Source organism: Centrocercus urophasianus, unplaced genomic scaffold (assembly GCF_019232065.1).
Source record: "Centrocercus urophasianus isolate 14NV4802_14NV808 unplaced genomic scaffold, USGS_Curo_1.0 seq_2, whole genome shotgun sequence".
Lineage (NCBI taxonomy): Eukaryota > Metazoa > Chordata > Aves > Galliformes > Phasianidae > Centrocercus > Centrocercus urophasianus.
In genome coordinates this window covers 17,462,218-17,482,329 of record NW_024884755.1, presented here as the reverse complement: position 1 = coordinate 17,482,329, position 20,112 = coordinate 17,462,218, and the positions used below count along the sequence as shown (strand labels likewise).

The 20,112-nt window shown below is 43.2% G+C and overlaps 3 protein-coding genes across 5 annotated transcripts in view; 1 reads left to right on the top strand and 2 right to left on the bottom strand.

Moving 5' to 3' along the window:
- Nucleotides 1–4,879, bottom strand: part of ADAT1 (adenosine deaminase tRNA specific 1) — a 16,617-nt gene extending 11,738 nt beyond the window's left edge. For 2 of the 3 annotated variants that reach the window (XM_042821522.1, XM_042821524.1), the window contains exons 1-4: nucleotides 4,357–4,784; nucleotides 3,609–3,677; nucleotides 2,686–2,740; nucleotides 880–1,010 (exon numbers count right to left, since the gene is read on the bottom strand). In XM_042821522.1, the coding sequence (XP_042677456.1) occupies nucleotides 880–1,010; nucleotides 2,686–2,740; nucleotides 3,609–3,677; nucleotides 4,357–4,525 (424 nt within the window). In that variant the 5' untranslated portion in view covers nucleotides 4,526–4,784. The other variant, XM_042821523.1, reaches the window with a different exon arrangement.
- Nucleotides 4,880–5,024: 145 nt separating this feature from the next.
- On the bottom strand, nucleotides 5,025–16,792 carry KARS1 (lysyl-tRNA synthetase 1). Its single transcript, XM_042821353.1, has 14 exons — nucleotides 16,688–16,792; nucleotides 15,804–15,954; nucleotides 15,434–15,599; nucleotides 14,472–14,565; nucleotides 14,083–14,269; nucleotides 13,779–13,904; nucleotides 11,719–11,838; nucleotides 10,705–10,867; nucleotides 10,432–10,605; nucleotides 9,622–9,707; nucleotides 8,658–8,743; nucleotides 8,211–8,337; nucleotides 5,453–5,596; nucleotides 5,025–5,150 (listed from the first exon to the last, which is right to left on the bottom strand). The coding sequence occupies exons 1-14, from the start codon at nucleotides 16,747–16,749 to the stop codon at nucleotides 5,064–5,066; spliced, it is 1,773 nt and encodes a 590-aa protein (XP_042677287.1). The 5' UTR covers nucleotides 16,750–16,792; the 3' UTR covers nucleotides 5,025–5,063.
- On the top strand, nucleotides 16,776–19,803 carry LOC122161745 (TERF2 interacting protein). The gene is made up of 3 exons (XM_042821361.1): nucleotides 16,776–17,278; nucleotides 17,367–17,443; nucleotides 18,016–19,803. The coding sequence occupies exons 1-3, from the start codon at nucleotides 16,807–16,809 to the stop codon at nucleotides 18,451–18,453; spliced, it is 987 nt and encodes a 328-aa protein (XP_042677295.1). The 5' UTR covers nucleotides 16,776–16,806; the 3' UTR covers nucleotides 18,454–19,803.
- Nucleotides 19,804–20,112: the final 309 nt, after the last annotated feature.

Genomic DNA, 20,112 nt, shown 5'->3' with positions numbered 1-20,112 from the left:
AAAAAAAAAAAAAAAAAAAAAAAAAAAAAAAAAAAAAAAAGAAGCCAAAAACCTGGGAAGCATGTGAGGATAGTAAGTCAGGAAGTTACTATTAAACTTGAAGATGGTAGATTCTGTTCTTATCTTGCATTAATGAAGAAAATAATTACAGCCTATACCAGCAATGACATGAAATTTACGAAAATGTAACGTGTCTGTACTAACTCACTGTTAAATACTGATGGGACATTTAGAGAGTACTCTGCTTTGGTAACAGACTAATGGTCGAAAGAGCACACAAGGAATCTGAACAGCTGAGAAGTGGCATTCCTATGTTTTGCCAACAGGCCTTTATCTCCATTGCGGTGCCATGGTTTTTTGTTTCTTTTCATTCATTAGTTTTGTTGGTTTTTTTTTCCAAACGCTCCAGGAGTGTCTTTTGTAACAAAACAAAAGGATGCATTCCATTCCATAAGATGGGTAGAGAGACATAGCAGGACAGGAGTATTTATTTATTTACAGGAACTGCAGTAAATGCCCTTTTTTTTTTTTTTTTGTCCATAGGAATCTGAATCCAGGAAAACAATTTAAAACATTTAAAGTAAAGTGATCAAGAAATATGACAGGATGTCTAACATTTTCATTACTGGAAGCCAAACATCCCACCATACAGTGAGCAGTTTATTGGGTTTAATGAGTTCTCACGGATCATATCCAGTGAAATAAAATGCCAAACATATCTGTGGAAGCCCAGCCAAGTACCTCTCAGGGCACGCACTGATAGCGTTGACATGAACTACCTACCACCTTACTCTTACTCCGGAAAGCCTGAAAAAAGTAAAATCTTCTCTGTTTCTTACACTTGAGAATCATGAAATTGGTTCACTCCTAAATACTCACATGGGGTATGACTACAGAAGAAAATAAATACGATATTTGGTTTGAGTTTCCATTTCCCAGTTTCAGCTCCTGGAATAAAGATGCTGCACTGTTGGTAGGAAGTTGCCAGGCGCATTTGATGGAGAAGATACCTGTTAGACAGAAAGTTTCCAAGAACCATTTGTTTCACTTTTGATGCATGGTAAAAATGACAAAACTTGTATGTCCAGTACTGTTTGCTCATTCCTGATCATGTATTTGAGGAGCCAATCAGTTATGCTTCTGTAGTCAGAGAGCATCCTGACATACTCCATAAACAAGCAAACCACTACAACCTTAATGAGAGCTCAAAGGGTTAAATTCAGAACAGTTAACTACCTCCTCACATTGCACAGACAGGACCTACTCCTACCACTCTACTTATTACCAGCCCTGACACTCTATAAGAACCAGTTTAAGAACAGACTATAAGAACCAGTTTAGCAGCAAAATCGCAAAATCACAAAATCACAAGGTTGGAAACGACCTGCAAGATCATCTAGTCCAACCACCCTCCCATCCCTATTAGTACCACAAGCAAAAAAAAAACTACAGAAAGTCAGATATTTGCTTCTGCCACCTTAGTTCCATGAACCAGCTTCCCCACGCTTTCCACAGGAAATATCATTGAGCAGATCCCCCTGGAAGGTATGCAAAGCCATGTGGAAGAAAAGGAGATGAGAAAGGATACCAGAATTACTTCATCAAGAGCAGGTCCTGCCTCACCAACCTTGTTTTTTATGATAGCACTAATTGCGTTAATAGATAAGGGAAGAGCCGCTGATGTCATCTATCTAAACTTCAGTAGGCACTTGACATAATCCGCCCATAACACTCTTCTCTCCAAATTGGAAAGATATGTGTTTATTGGTGGACTGTTCAGTTGACAAGGAACTGGTTGTGAAATCACACCCAGAGAGTGGTGTTCAATGGTTCAGTGTCCGCATGGAGACTGGTGACAAGTGGTGTCCCTCTACTGGGATGAGGGCTCTTTAACATCTTCATCAATGACACAACAGAATTGAGTGTACCCTCAGCAAGTTTGCAAATAACACCAAGCTGTGTGGCTGACATCTCCAAGGGAAGGGACGCCATTCAGGGGAACCTAGACAGGCACAAGGAATGGGTCCAAGCGAACCTTACTAAGTTCAAAAAATCAAAGTGGAAGCTGAACATGAGCCAGCAATGTGCCCTTGCAGCCCAGAAAGTCAACTGTATCCCGGGCTGCATCAAAACAATTGTGACCAGCAGGTCAAGGGAGGTGGTCCTGTCCCTCTACCCTGTACTGATGAAACCTCACCTGGAGTTGTGTATCCAGATGGGAAGTCCTTGGCACAGGAGAAACATAGACTTGTTAGCGCATGCAGAGGAGGGCCACAAAAATGATCCAAGGGATGGAAAACCTTCTGTTTGAGGTAGACTGAAGAAGAAAGCTCTGGACCAGGCTCTGAGCAATCTGACCTACCTTTTCATTGCAGTGGAGTTGGACTTGACCTTTAGAAATCCCTTCCAACTGAAACTATTCTGTGATTCTAAGCAAACATAGGAATGGATGTGGAAATAGTGAAATGCTACCTTCAACACCTAGTCATAATGCCAACACTGAAATCACATGAAATAACATCCTACTTCTTTGTAAAGGGTCTCTATAATAACAAGGAAGAAACAAGCATTCTCATTCCTGAAGCTGTCATTTCTGGCTATTTCAGACATAAGTTAGAAGTCTTTTTTATATCACAACAAACAACCTCAAGCAGCATTGAATAAGAGCACGTGTTCATGTCTCACCTCTGGAAGCTCCTTTTGGCCACAATTTCTGCATGACTGTCATTCAGAATGTCTCCTAATGCAAGAACCAAATGAGAATACACAGTATTAATGAACAGGAGAAAGGTTCAGCAGATTTGCTAGCATTTGAAGGGTTTAACATTGGTATTAGGTTATTCCAACCTATTTTAAACATCCAATCACTACAAAAGGAGATCAAAACTCCCTTTCAGTCTGTAACAAGTCCCAAGGGGAAGTCTTAGCAGTAAAGATTGAAGTAAGGAAGGCAATAACTTGACCTTCTTAGTGTTCTGAGTGAACCAGGCAAAATCCATACTATGGATATATATTAGTTTTGTATCAACACAGTTTCAGATTAAAAAATAAAAATTGGAGGAGTCCAGATTTAAGATTACTTTCCTTGTGGGCAAGTGTTATAGAGCTGCTATGGCACTACACAGACAATTGGAAATTGTAGCTACTGGATGTCACCTGTCTTATACAGATACTGCAGAGTCATAGAATATTTGGAAAAGAAGAAAGAGCTGGCTAGTACCTCTCGTGTCATGCCTTCCTTAACACCGCAAGTATCTTTCGTACTGGACAACAACAAAACTAGACTGCACCAGGTGACAGAAGCAGAATAACTTCAGTTATGTTTTGTTCTGCTTTTAGCTATTAAATGTTTGGGTAAGTAGATCTGGGACCTAAACTGCTCTTTTCCACACAAAGCTTATTCATCTTCAAGGCAGCAAATGTTTAAGGCCACTATTTTGTCAAACTCCTGTCTGCTTGCTACAGATAAAGACTGCATTATATTGCCTCATACTTCTGGCTTCAACCCAGAAGACCGACTTCAATGCCTTGAACATTCTTCATTGATTCTGTGACATCACCAAGAAGGAAGTTAAGACAAGTAGTTCTGGATTTTACATAATGCTTACCAGTTTTTCTCATTTTGTTTAGTCCAATACATTTTGTTCCAGTTCCGAGAGCAACAACCTCCTTGGTTACTGAAAAAGAAAACAAACTGGACAACTATCACCAGAAGCACTGTTGTCATGCAGTTATTTTGTTAAAATGGTACAGAAGACTGAACGGGTACAGTAGGGCAATGTACAGGGAGGCAGGCAGCGAGATGTTCCAACTATAGAACTGAACGCAGTAGATACAACCACCAGTGTCACGATCACAAAGTACAGGTACTAGCATTGGTATGACACACTAGGCAACAAGCAGTGAGCAGCAGCAAAAGACTCCTCATACGTCTAAGAAAGAAGTATGAGTTACAATCTGCATTACAGCAACTTGAAAGTGCCAATTAAAGAAAAGAAGATGATGGGGAACAACAGCAGAAAAAGCACAGTACACCAATGCTTTTACTGCAGGTATCTAGGACCTGCCCAGTCTTTCATCGCTTACTAAATAGCTGAATGCAGGCTTTCACCTTCTTAGTTGCAGTCTGAACAACAGTATTTCACTGCAACTCTCTTTTTTCAGACAGAAATTGTAATTACCAATTGTTCTTACCAGAAAAATTTCACAATAGAGAGAAATGAGACAGGAAAGGGTGCGTTTGTTATTTTAAAATAAATAAATAAATGGGTATCCTGAAGGATAAAAAAAAAAAAAAAAAATTATCGCAAAGATTCACCGCTGCCCCTCAGCTTCAAAGCACAACTCAGTTCTCACCCTGCAGGCTCCCCACATCAGCAGAACCCTCGCCATTAGCTGCAGATTCCACTTTGACCACAGCTGCCAGCAAAGTCCATTCTCTGCTTGGATCTGGCTTTCCCTGCTTAGGGAGTCTGGTCCTATAATGCTCATAACATAACTCAGCAATTTCATCTGCTGACCACATGGCGCCCCTGCAAGTGCAGCTTCTGCGCTGGATGCAACCACGGTGACAAACCCGCCCCCTCAAATCTTGCTACGTTGCTGTGCAACACCTTTCTGGGACAGATTCTAAGGTGCTTGCACCTCCCCTTTCCAAACTGTCACGCCAAACAGAAGTTTTCTAGTTTCTCCCAAATTGTTCGGAATAATAATAAACCAAAGCCCCGCTGGACCCCGAGCAGCCCACGAGCAGCAGCCGCGGCTGTAACCCCCCGACGTTCCTATCTCACAGTGCCGCTCCCGGCACGGCTCCGAGCTTCCGCCCCTCTTCAGCGACGGGGTCGCCCACGCGCCCACGACGACAGCTCCGAAGCCCCCACCCCCCGTCAACGGCGCACGGCACCGCGCCGCCACCTCCCGCCGAAAGCACCCGAGGCCGCACCGCGCTCCGCAGCCCCGCCCCGCCCGCGCGGTCCGCCGGGAGAAGCAACTCTCGCGCAGGCGCACAAAGAAACAGGCACACGGCGGACACCGCTGCGTTTATTCGTGGCCCGCCCCGGGCTTCACACAGAGGTGCCTTCGGCGGGCTGCTCGGGATGCCCCTCTTTCTTCTTGTCCTCCGGTTTCATCGCTGGAAACAGCAGCACCTCCTGCGAAAACGGACACCGATATCTGATCGCCAACAGCAGAGCGCGGCCGCGCACAAGTCTCGCGAGACCGCCGCTGCTCTGCCCCGCCCTGCGCCAGACACGGGCGGAGCGGGGCAGGGCGCTGCGCCTACGGCTACCGCTGAGCGTGCAGGAGGGGTACGAGGGTCGGCTGCGCTGAAGCGGAGTTCTAAGCCGTACAGCACTACAAACGGCTGTAGGCCCTGCTATTTTGCATCGTTACGGAACCTCATTCCTATTTTCTGATGCAGCCAGCAGCAGGCACTGCCGCTTCTAATACTCACCTTGATATTACTGGAATCGGTAAGGAACATGGTGAAGCGATCGATTCCCATGCCCCAACCAGCTGTAGGGGGAAGTCCATACTCCAGTGCAGTGCAGAAGTTTTCATCGATAAACATAGCTTCATCATCACCCGCAGCTTTTGCCTATATGAGAAAATAAACAGTAAAGGGTGTTTGCACAGAGCTAGGATAATACCAGTGCTATTAACTCCTACCAGAAAGGAGGAAGATGTTTGTAGCAGCCATGTCACTGATGGAACTAAGTCCCTCTACAGCCACACAAGTCAGTGACAAAGGAATCTCACACCTGTGAAGTTGTGCAGGTGCACTGTATACGTTTCCAAATCGACCTTAAGTTCAGTTCCCTTATGACCCAGAAGTTTCTTTTCCAGAGTCAGCCTCCTGACTGTAGCGAAAGATGTATCTGGAGATACATGACAGGAGACCACGGTGCAATGAATTGCTTTCAAATGTTTCTCAAGCTCTTCATTGCTTCCGAGTCCCCCTTTAATGCTTGCAGAAACAGTTAAGGACCAGAGTCATTGGAATCACTGCTTTGTTTCATGAAACAAAATTAAGTGATTGTTTATTTTCCTTCAAGAGAAATATTAAAACCCACAACACTGGGATGTTAACTGCTGCTTCTTATGTAAACTTACTCTTAACAGCCTCCAAGCGCTAAAGGTGATAATAATAAATAAACCTTATGTGTAACTATTGAAACAACAAACATTTTAGCTCACATAGTTTCAAGATTCTGCAACAGTTTTAAAGCAAACTACTCTGAGTCTGAAATTCTAAAATATGAATGGACACTCTTCAACTCGATTTCTGCCTTAACATTATATTTTCAGTGAAATTTTCATTCCATACACACAATCAAAGGGCTACAAAGTCTGATCGTGTTTATGAAGAGACAAGCGCAGCAAACATGCACACAGCATTCTGAAATTTACTATTAACTTATTTAACATAAATTATATTTTCCTGGGCTTGACAATTTTTTAATCCTCTCAGGTACTGCAAAGCCATCAGAAAGAAAAGGAAGAACAGAACTCCTTCTGCAGACTGCACCATCTGACCTCAATCACATGCGCACACATGCATCCACGTGTATGCATATGCACCTACTAACAAAACCAGTACAGACATGTAGTTCTACACATTTGTTGTCTTAATAGTTTCCAATATGCAGCTCTATTATGTGAGCCAATTTAAAAGAATTCAGTTCTGAAAATGAGATATGTCATTCCACTCAAACTCTTACTGGACATGGAAAATTATTTAAGAAGCTAGAAGTATCGTGTTGTATGATTACACAAAGGCTTTGTTGTGGAAAAATAACTCAATTTCAAATTTCAGGAAGACAGATTAAACTGTCTATCTGCTTTTTTCAATCAGCATTGTAGGTACAAAAAAAAAAAAAAAGGGGGAAATAAAATCACAGAATCACAGAATGTCAGGGATTGGAAGGGACATCAAAAGATCATCTCGTCCAATCCCTCTGCTGGAGCAGGAACACCTAGACCAGGTTACACAGGAATGTGTCCAGGTGGGTTTTGAGGAGAAGGAGACCTCACAACCTCTCTGGCAGCCCATTCTAGTGTTCTGTTGCCCTTACTGAAGTTTTTTCTCATATTTATGTGGAACCTCCTATGTTCTAGCTTGCATCCGCTGCCCCGTTCTATCATTGAATTTCACTGAGAAGAGCCTGGCTCCATCCTCCTGACACTCACCCTTTACATATTCATAAGCATTAATGAGTTGACCCCTCAGTCTCCTTCAAGCTACAGAGATCCAGCTCCCTCAGCCTCTCCTTGAAAGGGAGATGCTCCACTGCCTTAACCATCTTTGTGGCTCAGCGCTAGACTCTCTCAAGCAGTTCCCTGTCCTTGAACTGAGGGGCCCAGAACTAGGCACAACATTCTAGATGCAGTCTCATCAGGGCAGAGTAGAGCAGGAGGAAAACCTCTCTTGCTCTGCTAACCACAGCCCTTCTAATACACCCCAGGATGCCATTGGCCTTCTTGGCCACAAGGGCACAGTGCTGGCTCATGATCACTCTGCAGTCCACCAGGACCCCCAGACCCATTTTCCCTATGCTGCTCTCCAACACATCAGTCCAACCTATACTGGTACATAGGGTTGTTCTTGTCCAGATGCAAGACTCTACACATGTCCATGTTATATTTCACTAATTTCTCCCTGACCAACTCTCCAGCCTAAGTCTCACTGACTGGCGTCACAGTCTCCTGGCATTCAGCCACTCCTCCCAGTTTTGTGTCATCAGCAAACTTGCTGACAGTGCACTCTATTCCCTCACCCAAGTCATTGATGAATAGTACTAATCCCAGTACTGATCCAGTACTGACCCTTCAGGGACTAGATACAGGCCTCCAACTAGACTCTGTCCCACTGACCACAAGTCTTTGGCTTCCTTCCTTCAGCCAGTTCACAGTCCACCTCAGCATCTGATTGTTCAGACCACGGTTCCTCAGTTTAGCAGCACCAAATGCTTTACTAAAGATAAAGATATTCCAAAGCCTAGAAGTACTACTCGATAGCAGAGGTTAGATTGCTTTCTTGTAAAGGAACTTTGCTGTATGGTAAACAAGTTTTAACCACAGGCTTTCACTTAAGTGAGGAACGCTCACTCTGTGTAATCATAACCCTTTTCATCAGTAGGAACTAGTGACAAATTTCAAAATACTTTTATACATACCTAAATCATTGGTTCCCTATTAGGGAAACATCCTACCTTGGCCTGGTCTTCAAAAAGCTGCCGCTGCTGGAAAGGATCGTTCAGTTCTGTGTATGCATTACACACTTCCTTCTTCATCACAAAGAGCTCAAAGCGTTCTGTTAGTCCCCGTTGAACACGATGCCTATGTGAAAATGACAAATCAACCACATCTTAAATAAAGTGGATTTACAAGACTGAAAGGGCATGTACATTACTTCGGGTGCATTACCCATATTTGGCAGCAACAGCTGTCTAGACTAGTCAGCACGAACATACCTCTCCTCTGGATGCTGGGTTTCACAGCTCAGGAACCAAGATCTATATACAGGCTTGTGTCAGAATAACATTTAACTAACATGTAACATCAGTACCTCCAGTTTTTGTTTTTGTTGTTTGTGTTTAAATAAAGTAGGAGTGAAGGACTTAAAAGAATTACATTATGACTGCATATCATACCCTTACCATTTGGCTAGAGGACTCATGATCTGTGGATGATCACAGATGAAAGTTGGGTTGATACAAGTGACTTCGAGAAATTCACCAACTAACTAGGAAAATAAAAGCAAAATACATGTAAAGTACAGCATCACTTCCCAGCACTACCTTCCCCAAACATCCTATTTCCTTTTCTTCAGTATAGAAGCGAAAAACTTCAGTAATTCATGTAAAACCATGAAATGGTTTGAATCCATTTAGCAAACCATAAAAACAAAAAGCTTTAATAATCACAGTAATGTCTTCTTTAAACAGAAAACGTGTCCTAATTGGATAAGAAAAACAAAATTGCAAAACCTGCTAAAAAAAAAAAAAAAAAAAAAAAAAAAAAAATATTACCATATTTTAATTTGGATATCATAGCACAGGACAATGAGAAAAGCAGCAGAAAAAGCAGCAACTAATGATCAAAAAACAAACAAACAAACAAAAAAAAAAACACCAACCAACCAAAAAAATGATATTGAAATCTACCATTCAGTAAGGCACATACAAATATATGGTTCTCTTGAACAAAAGCAACGAAATTATCATAAAGCAGATCTGGCTTGGGCCTAAAAGATCCATTTTGCACACTAACATTTTCTAGAGCTCATACTAAGCATGCATCAGTCAACAACATTTTATTGAACATGACAGGATTTCAACACAGGGAGGTTTCTCATTGTCATGGAGAAATAGCATGAGTGCATGTCAGTGTTTTCTCACATGCAGCTAAACTTGCTCTGAAGAGACTTCTATTAAGTCAGAATCATTTCAATTGGAAAGGACTTATAGAAATCATTTGTCCAACTTTCCTGCAAGTTAGATCAAGTTGCTCAGAGCCTGGTCCAGGTACTTCTACAGACAGATCCTCAAAGATGACAGCAATACAAAAACAACAACAACAAAAACCAACCAACCGACAGACAAACAAACCACCTTTACTTACTTTGTCAAGAAGCCTGGCTGTTGTCCTAGGAGGTGGACACTCCACATTTCTCACTGCACAAAGGTCATCAAAGAACCTTCGAGTTTCTGCAATTGTAGACAAAAACTATAAGAGCCACCCCAGTAAACACATCTTTTCCTTCTGCAAGCTTCAACATGTCTTAGAGTGATTCTCAGGATCTTAATAGTGGAAACATTAATAGCAGAAATCATAACAGAAAACATTAGCTTAAAGGTCAGTTTCAAACACCATGAAAGTGGTATCTGCTTCTCATCAGTTTACATTAAAAAAGTTATTTTGCATTTTAGAAACCTGAACAAGTTACACAATCCAACATTATTACTGCCAGATATTAGAAAAATTACTGAAAAGTGCACTAATGTATTTCCTTAATTCTGAATTCCAAGAATTAAGTAATAGATACACACATTTTCTAGAAATAAAAAAATAATCTTATTCCTAACCTGTCATCACAGACATGGAGACTCAACTGCACAGAAGACAGAATAAATAAGAAGTAAAAAGCTGTGCCTCTTCAACAGATCAAAACCTCTTCAGATCATGCCTCCTGGGTATATGGTGTTACATATACTCCACAAAGAAAGAGGCAAGACAGTCAGATGTTGCCTTCATGGCAAGAAGGCTTCACTTCTTTCTGTACTTTTTTGTAAAAGACAAGGCTGGAGAAAGGCAATTCCACGTACTGATGCCACCACGAGAAAGTAGGTGGTGGAGTGCAGGCTAAGGGCTTCAGATCTTTACTCCCTTTTTCCTAAGAAAGAATTAAGACATCCATAATCGACATCTAACCTTCAGTTTCAAAAGACTCAGTTGATGGAAATTTCACTCCTAAAGTCTTTTCCAGTTCATCCACCATACTAATGCGCCGGAAGGGAGGCGTAAAATCTATCTCATAGGCCTGTCCATCTTGACCATCTGGATGGTAAGTGATCTTGTAACTTCCAGTAATGTGCTTCACCATCCCTATAAGAGGAAGCTGAAGTTAAGAAGAGAGCATGGAACATAATATGCAATTGTCTTTGGAGATTCTTACTCTTTTTTAATTAGTAATGCATATGTAACCTGAAAGCAACTTCTCTGTGATTTCCATCAAATCATGGTAGTCTGCATAAGCCATGTAGAATTCACAGGTTGTGAACTCAGGGTTGTGAGTCAAATCAATTCCTTCATTCCGGAACTGACGTCCAATTTCATACACTCTGTCCAGGCCTCCAACCACCAACATCTGAACAGAAGGAAATGCAAATAAATACTAGCATTGTCAAAAGAACAGTGCTCATAACCACTGCATCATCTGACAAATCTGATTCAAGTTTCATTCTGTTAATGCCATTCCAAAGAGTCCACTGTTGCTCAGGAATAATCTCTTCAGTTACACTTTTTTTTTTTTTTTTCTCCAAGATGAGAAGTGCCCTTGCTGCTAAGAAGGCTAACATACTATTGTCTCCATTAGGCAGAGTATTGCTAGCAGGTCAAAGGAGGTCATTCTTCTCCTCCAATAAGTGCTGGCGGGGTAACATCATAGGGGGGTACTATGATCAGTTCTGGACTCCTCAGGAAAAGAGAGACATGGTCACACTGGAGACAGATCAGTGCCACAAAGATGAATGACTGAATAGAACGCTTCTCCAATGAGAAAAAGATGAGAGATCTGGGACCGTATAGACTAGAGAAGAGAATGCTCCAGGGGAAATCTTATCAATGTACATAAATATCTGAAGCAATACCTTGAAGATTGAGCCAAGCTCATTTCAATGATAGTGACAGGAAGAGGCAGTGGGCACAAACAAAAACACAGCAGACTTAATTTGAACATCAGAAACTATTCTGTACTGCATGGTTGACTAAAGAGTGACAAAGGTTACTGTCAGAGGTTGTGGAGTCTCCCTCTGTGGAAATATTCAGAAGCAATTTGGATACAGTTCTGGGCAACCTGTGGTAAGGGTCCCTCCTTGAATACAGTGTTTGGACCAGATGACCTCCACAGGTCCTTTCCAATCTCAACCATTCAGTGATTGTGTGAGATCACAACAATTTGAAGAATACAGGCTTAACCACAAAAGGCTTGTATTTTACCTTATGGTAAAGCTCTGGAGCGATTCTCATATACAACTTCATATCCAGCTCATTGTGGTACGTGATAAAAGGTTTTGCCATAGCTCCCCCTGGAATTATATTCATCATAGGAGTTTCAATCTATAAAATAACAACAAAATAAAGAAAATTAACGTTGGCATAAATGTTTCCAGGCTTCTCCCGCAATAAATGCCCTGCTTTCACCCTTAGGGCATTTTTATTTCTATAGTAGAACTCTATAATACAAGCAAACCAACCAACCACAATTAATTTTAATGAAAATTTTCTGCATTTCATTTATTCTTTGACATATTAGTGTATGAAAACAATTCTGAAGGCCACTTCTCCCACGCAGCAAACAAAGACGAGTCACTTAAGCTATTTTGAATTATAGAACATCATAATCATACACCATATAGAAGGGACCCAGGAGAACTACGGAGTCCAATCGCTAACGCCACACATGGCAATCTAAGAGTTAAACCATATATCTAAGAGCGTAGTTCAAATGTTTCTTGAACACAGGCAAACTTGGGGACACGACTGCTTTCCTGGGGTGCCTGTTCCAGTGCCTGACCTACGGCGTAGCAAATAATTTTTTCCTAACAGTCAATCTGAACCTCCCTCAACACAGCTTTAAGCTCACCCTGCAAGGCTTCCTCTACTCTCAAGGGAAATGAAGGAGTACTTAACTCTTGTGTCCAGATCGTTGATAAAAGTATTGAAGATGACTGGCCCTAAAGCTGAGCCCTTGGAAATACCACTAGTGACGGGCTGCCAACCCATTTACTACACCTCTTTGAACCCAACCCTTCAGAAAACTATTCAGTCATCACCTTGTGAGTGACTTTGTCTAGAAGGATACATTTTGTCTGGAAGGATACAGAGAGAGACAGTACCAATTTTTATTGCGTCCATTGCTTTCACTTTGTCTATCAGGCAACGTCATGAAAGGATATTAAATGAGTAAAGCACAGCCTTCCATTCATAAACCCATGCTCATTTTGACTGATGACTGCACTGTGTTTCAAATACTTTTCAGTAACTTGCAGAATAACCTTCACCATAAGTTTATCAGGCACCAAAGGCAAGACTCTGAAAGGTCTGTAATTAGCAGGGCCTGTTTTCTTGCCCCTCTTGGAATTCAGAATAACATTTACTAACTTCCAATCAACTGGGACCTTTTCAGATTCCCAGAATCTTCGATAAAAAACTGAGAGATCTCACAACAACAATGGCCAACTCTTCAGTACCCTGGGTGAAACCCACTGAGCCTTGGAGACTACAACTGCAAAAGCAAAGTCCACCCCAAATCAATATCAACTGGGAGCTTAGCACTTCACCAGACATAGTCCTCCAACCCTGCATTCCAGGGGTTCCAGGGACAATCCCTGGTGTTTAGAGACAGGGATAAACAAACAAGACATTTAATATCTCTGCTTTATCAATCCAATTTGTGAGGCAACCAGCCTCAGCAAGTAACAGACCAGTATTTCCTTTAACATTTCTCTTGCTGTTAACACTTGAAAAAGCTGTCTTTGTTATTCAGCACAGTACTGGCCAGCATCAGATGACCTGTGGTCACAGAAATTTTCTCCCTGCAATAGTGAACTGCAGTCTTCCTGTGCAGTCTGACCATGCTTCCAAAGTCCATACTTTTTTTTCTGCCTAAGTTCCAAAGGAGCTCTCTTTTCTGCCTAGGCAGCATCCCAGACAGTACCAGAACCACAAATACAGTTCAACTTCAGAGGACTGAACTGACTGCAAAGTAACAAGCCCTGACAACAAACTGAAGAATAATACAATACTCATGAGAGCGTGGCAGTATTTTTCTAAAAATGGAACGTCTATTTGTCTATAACTTTAAAAAGAAAGAAAAACAACAACAACAAAAAACCTCTCCAGATTCCATTACTGTAAATTAATAAAATACACTGTGCTGAGACAATTACTCTCACTTCAGAATAACTTGGTATGTGAACTTGAAAACAAAGTATCCCTGAAACTGAGAAGCTCCAGATATGTTTGGTACGCAGACAGAAATAACAAGGAAGTCTTACCTCAAGGAAACCCAATTCATCCAGAAAGCTTCTAATATACGTCACAATCTTCGCACGGGTTATAAATTTCTGCCTCACATAATCGTTAAGAATTAAATCCAAATATCTCTGCCGATATCTAGTTTCCTGAAAGAAATATCTTTAGAACAAGGTAGAGAAAACGGACTGCCAAAAAAACAAAATGAAGGGTACCAATACAAGATGAATGGTTCTTTGCTCTCTAATATCATTTGCAAACATAAAAGATCATTCAATCAAAACTATCTGTCAAGTCACCTCCAAAAGTGGCAAGTATGACAGGTACCTTATCTTTGAGGCCGAAATGAAGATGAGGCAACATGTGCAGGCATGGGGATAAAAGAGTTACTTCATAAGGAATAATACTCAGTTCTCCTTTCTTTGTTTTCCCAGGATTCCCCACCACACCAATAATGTCCCCACGACGCAGTTTGTTGTTAATACGGAAATATTCTTCCTCAGACTTGTAAAGCCTGTAATTACAAAACTCGGTATAAGCAGTTTTGCTTAAAATTTAACATTCCAGTTGTCTTACACATCTCTTCCCAAGCTAAATTCTTAAAGAAGGTAAGAGGGAAGCCAATGACTGACAACATCCAAAACGAAACACTACTGCCCAAGCCAATCCCAGAACGCAGTTCAGTTTAGAATGCTAATACAAATACTTTTACTTACCTGGAATTCGCCATGACCTGCAACTTGACTCCTTCACCACGAAGATCATAGAAAATCAGTTTTCCTCCAGAGGCACGCTTTGCATGGATACGACCTAAGCAGCGAAACAATGCAGGTCATTGGGAAACATGTCCCTAAAAGGACGCAGCTGTTGGAGCAGGACCAGAGCAGGGCCACAAAGATGATCAGCGGGCTGGAGCACCTCCTCTGCAAGGACAAGCTAAGAGAGCTGGGACTCTTCGGCCTAGAGAACAAAAGGCTCCAAGGAATGGCCTTCCAGTAACTGAAGGGGGCCTACAGGAAAGTTGGGAAGGGACTTTATATAAGGGCAGGTAGCGATCAGACAAGGAGAAACGGTTTTAAACTGGAAGAGAGTAGACTAGATAGTAAGAAGAAATTCTTGACTGTGAGGGTGGTGAGACACTGGAACAGGTTGCCCAGTGAGGCTGTGTATGCTCCATCCTGGAAGAATTCAAGGCCAGGCAGGATGGGGCTGTGAGCTACCTGGCCTAGAGGGAGGCGTCCCTGCTTATAGCAGGAAGTTGGAACCAGGTAATCTTCAAGGTCCCTTCCAACCCAAACCATCCTACAATTCATTGTATGATTCTATGACACAGGAGCAAAAGCCACAACATTACCACTTGTAGAAAAGATCATCAGCCCTGCACTGATCATTAAGCATGAAAGAGAGACAGTTAAAGCCTCAAAACTACTAAGACTGCATAAAAGTTCACACGAGCTTTGGGGATCCTGAAGCCCAAATCACTATCTGATCTTCTGCTTATAAGGAACGTTGCAGTCTGCTCAGTCTGAAAGGGCCTATGTTGAATAGTCCAAAACTGCCCAAGAGGAGCAGCAAGATCAGCAAAATTTGAGAAGAGACCATCCCACTTCTAAAATCAGCTAGAACTTGATTCTATAAAGCAACAGACCATCTTCCTGTATCTTAGATAATATCTTACCTGCCACTCTCACTGTGATATCTGTCAGATGATCTCCCGGCTGCAAGTGACTGTACCTCCCTATGAAATCTGAGAGAGATAAGTCTACGTGGAACTTGTGGGGGTAGGGATCTTCATTGGTGCCCTTCAGCTGCTGGACTGCATGACTACGGATCTTATAATATTGCTGTCGCAGGAAACAAACAAAACCAAGTGACTTTGTTAGAATTTCAAAATATTTCACAGATTATACATTAAAACACAACTGCTCTGATTTAGGAATATGTAGGTCACTCTCTATTTCAACTACTTATTTCACTGTGAATAAAAATCAAATGTAAATCAGTAACATTTGTTTTCAGAACAGTATTAAGCATGTGGCCACACTCACATTTGGATCCAAGCTTTCCTCATCAGCACCAATGTTGTTCTCTGAATCAGCAGCCAAAAAAGGTTTATTTGGATGCTTTTCACTTTGTTCTTTTTGTTTTGCCTCCTTTTCAGCAATTTTTCTCTCAGCCTTCAGGCGTCTCTTCAGTTCACTGTAAAATAAAGAGAAATTGGATGTAGTGCATACCCTGATACTTCTGTAGGAGAGCATATGGCAAGACTGACAAAAACTGACTGTACAAGCAACCCTATCATCATCCCTCCTCTGCACAAAAAACAAAGCAACGCTTAAGCATGTTTAAGAGTTATCTTTTCTGACCTCTTGGTCTATCCTCTAAAAGATACAAATATTCAGAAAAGGCTAAAACCTAGTTGGATACTGTACGAACAAATCTGGAGAAAGTGCCTCTGCGTGCTGACAGATGTCCGCAGGGCCCTCCCTTCCCACGAGCGGTTACGGAGCACGGCTGCCCCACGCAGCACTCACTAAAGGAACGCGCCCTTGCCCCGCAGGAAGCCAGGCGCCACCGAGACGCACGAAGCCGCCTTTAGGGCCCGTCCCGCCCCACGTCCCGTAGGCATCCACAGCCCCAGCTCCACCATTCAGGACTTCACGAAGAAAGAGGCGGGGGCGGCCGGACCACCGAGCACCGACCTGCTTCGGCTATGAGGTACCCGGCACCAACGGAGCGCGGGCGCGGCCCTCCAGGCCCAGCCGAAGAGCCGCACAGCAAGGGGGCTCAGCATGGCACGCTCCGACGGATGGTCGAGCAGATTCGCACCCCAGTCAGCCAGGCGCACGGTACAGTACGCTTCACTTCGCCTCACCTGCCCTGCCTCGCCCTTTCACTCCTTCCCCAGCCCCGCCGGCCCGCCCACCCTCACTTTTTACTGAGGCGCGACTCGGAGTCCGCCAGATCGAGCTCCCGCTCCGCCGCGGCCGCCATCTTCCCGGCTCCTTGCCGTGCTTCCGGTATCGGTGCGCCTGCGTGGAGAGCGCGGAAATGGCGGTACCCCCGCGGAAAGTGTTCGTGTGGGAGGATGGCACCCCCATGCGCTTCTACATACGGCCCGGGATGGCCAAACTGCGCCTGGCGCCGCTGCTGCTGGCGGGGGGCGCGGGGCTGTGCCGCGTACAGGAGCCGGGCGCCGTGCACCTGGTGCAGCCTGGGGAGCCAGCGCCTGATGGGGCTGTCTCCACCGAGTACGTGATGGCGTGCGTGGAGAGCCAGCGGAGGCTGCCGCTGGACCGCTACTGGCACAGCGGCCCCTCGCCGCCAGCCGCCTCTCCGCGCGGCCGCCTCCCCTTCACCGAGGCGGAGGATGTAGCGCTGCTGCGGGCCGTGCGCGAGCGGAGCGGGGCGCGGGTGAGCGGCACGGCGCTCTGGAAGGAACTGGAGTGCGCTGGGCTGACGCGGCACAGCTGGCAGGCCATGCGCGACCGCTACCTGCGGCACCTGCGGCCGCTGCACCGGGGTGAGCTGCGGGCGGGGGCCGGGCCGGGGGGTCGGGCGAGGCGCCGCGTGCCGCTGCGGTTCGACGCTGTACGCGCCTTTTCCCGCAGAGCCCCGGCAGACGGAGGAGGCCGCGGCACCGATGGGCATTTTCGAGGCAGCGAATCGGGAGTTTGAGAGCTCCGAGGTAAGCCGGCGTGGAGCGGCTCTGCCGCGGTGCCGAGCGGGGTGGTCGCAGAGGTCCTTCCCGGGTGCCGCGAAATGACAGTGAACCGATGCGCAGGACACTTGTGAATTATTTTGTCCTATGATGGCCCTTCCGCTGTGGTGAAGCAGAAGCGTCGTGTAAGCTGTGAAATGCAGTGTGTGTGGTGATCAGTGCCTCAGCGCAGCGTGTGGAAGAGGATGCATGCGCTTAGTTTAATTCCCTACTCAGAGTTACTTGAGGAAAATAACCTGATGTGTTGTTGCATGTTAAAAGCTTTATTGGCAGCTTTCACTTGGGGCGTAAAACGTTTATGTATTTTTTTTTTTATACTCAAGTTGTTCAAATACTGCTGTATATTTGATGTTTTTACGTGCTCTTGCAGAATCTTGTTAAGGTGTTGCTTCACTTCAGTCACTGAATTTTGCTGTCTCTCATAATTACCTCATACCTTGTTGAAAGTCATGGTAGAAGATAGTGTTTGCAGTAAAGCAGGAATAAAAGAAGCTTGCCAAAAGCAACCTTGTCTAACTGATGTCTCTTCTTACTTGTAGTCAGGAAGTGACACCACAGACACTCCAGATGAACTTCCTATGCAAAATGGAGGAGGAATGTTTCCAGGTGACACAGCGTCTGGCCAGAAAACTGGACTGGGGAACTGTGCTGTCCCTGCTGCTCAAGAAGAAAATAAACGAACAAACGTTTGTCCTGATTCCAGCAAGGCTGAAGAAGCAGCACAAATTATTCAGCACTTCATGGAGGAGTTCCACATGGACCTGCTCTCTGTTACACAGGCCTTTCTGAAAAACAGTGGTGAAGTGGAGGCTACTTCATACTATTTGCATGCAGGGCAGCGCCTGGATGGATACCCTGTGTGGAGCAGAGAGGATGACTTAGAATTGCAGAAGGATGATGAAGATGTCAGAAGTAAATTGATAGCAAAATTTGGAGCTGAAAATGTAGCAAGGCGAGTAGCATTTAGGAAAAGTTAAAATAACAAAGCGGAGTAAAATGACTGATCTAGGATCTGTGGCAATAATTTGCTTGTTTTTTTTTTTTTTTTTTTTTAAGTCACTTCAGAATAGTACTTTAGAATTTTCCATCACGCTTGCATTTCTAAAAGTTTCAGAAATGCTTTAAAATAAAGCTTGTAAAAGGTTGTTGTACTGTGTTCAGAATATTCTGAAGTGAAAATGGTAGAGAGGTCCTATCCACTATCAAGTTTTCTCACTGCAAATTTGATTTAAAACTGTATATCTACTGTATTTTTTGTGACAGTCTGACCTGTACTTTGCTGTATGCAAAGGATTTTGAATGGGGTTGGCTAAATGTTATTCAGTTCTCTAACGAAAGCTTTATTAGTACGCCGTCTGTTACATGTGTCATTTAAGAGTGCTGCAGGCAGCCATGTAAACCCGCTCTGCTGGCTGTTTTCATTATCTTTTTGTTGTTAATAGACCTTGATTAGTAGCTGACGTGTGGCAAAGATATCACTGAAAGTTTAGCGGTCCAAAACGAGGGTCAAAAGCATTCATGCAAGAAGACTTATTTGAGGCACTTGGTCTAATGAATCTATGCTGAGATTGGAAATGGTCAAAAATGTTCTCTGGGATGTAGTAATCAGTATCAAATTACAGTGATTTTTTTTTTTTAAGCCAGCAGGCAATCACTGGTATTTTTATTACCACTTAATGTGTGTTCTCTAGTGCTAATACTTCAGGATTTGCTTAATAACATTAAATGTGTCATCTGGCATGTTATGATTTCAAAAACAATGATTAGCTCTTCCCTGGCTACAGGTTGAAGAGTCCCAGACTCCTCGATCTAGGTGAAGTAACCTAACATCCATCTCAGACTTGAAGTAAAAAATGTGTTCAAAGTATCAGCTGTGTTGTGTTGGAAGGAGTGAGAAAATAATTTCTAATATATGGTGACAATCTAAAAAATTCTGAAATTGTGCTCTGGACTCTGTTGAAATGTTATTTGAACAATCACTCAAAGCAACAGCTTGTCACTAGTTGTTTATAACTCCTGTAAGTCTGGAATTCAGTCATCCTTTTGGTGAAGTAAAATAAAAGCAGAGGTTGATATTTTTCTACTATTACTGTTATATATTTGTAGCAGTTATATTCACTGTTTGTTCTTATTGCACTGTAGTACACTTTGTAAGATTAAGTTGAATTTGGAAATTGCCAAGTCTAAGCTGAATTCCACATTATCTTTAAAGTCAGTGGTAACTTGGTGCACTGTGACTTCTGCTTCAGAAAATGGATGTCTTGAAACACCAACTGACTGCCTTGTAGGATTGACAAATGTTAACAAAATAAATGCCAGAACTTTAACACTGTGGTGTTTTATTGGACAAGTCATTTCTACTGAACAGTGAGAGTGATATGGCACATTCCTGTTGCTCTGACTAGTTCCTTGGGGTTTATATGGAAGACCAGATGGGATTTTAAGAAGAGACTGGAAGATACTGTAGCAAATGATAAGTACTGTTTGCTAGATCTTCCACAGCTGGATTCAAAATCCAAGGACTGCTTCTGGCCAGGTTCAATAGCACGGGACTCTTAACCAGAAGCACCTGTTCCAGCTTGTATGGTATATTTCAGCAGTGCCATTACCTCACAGTTCAATGAAATAATCTTGTG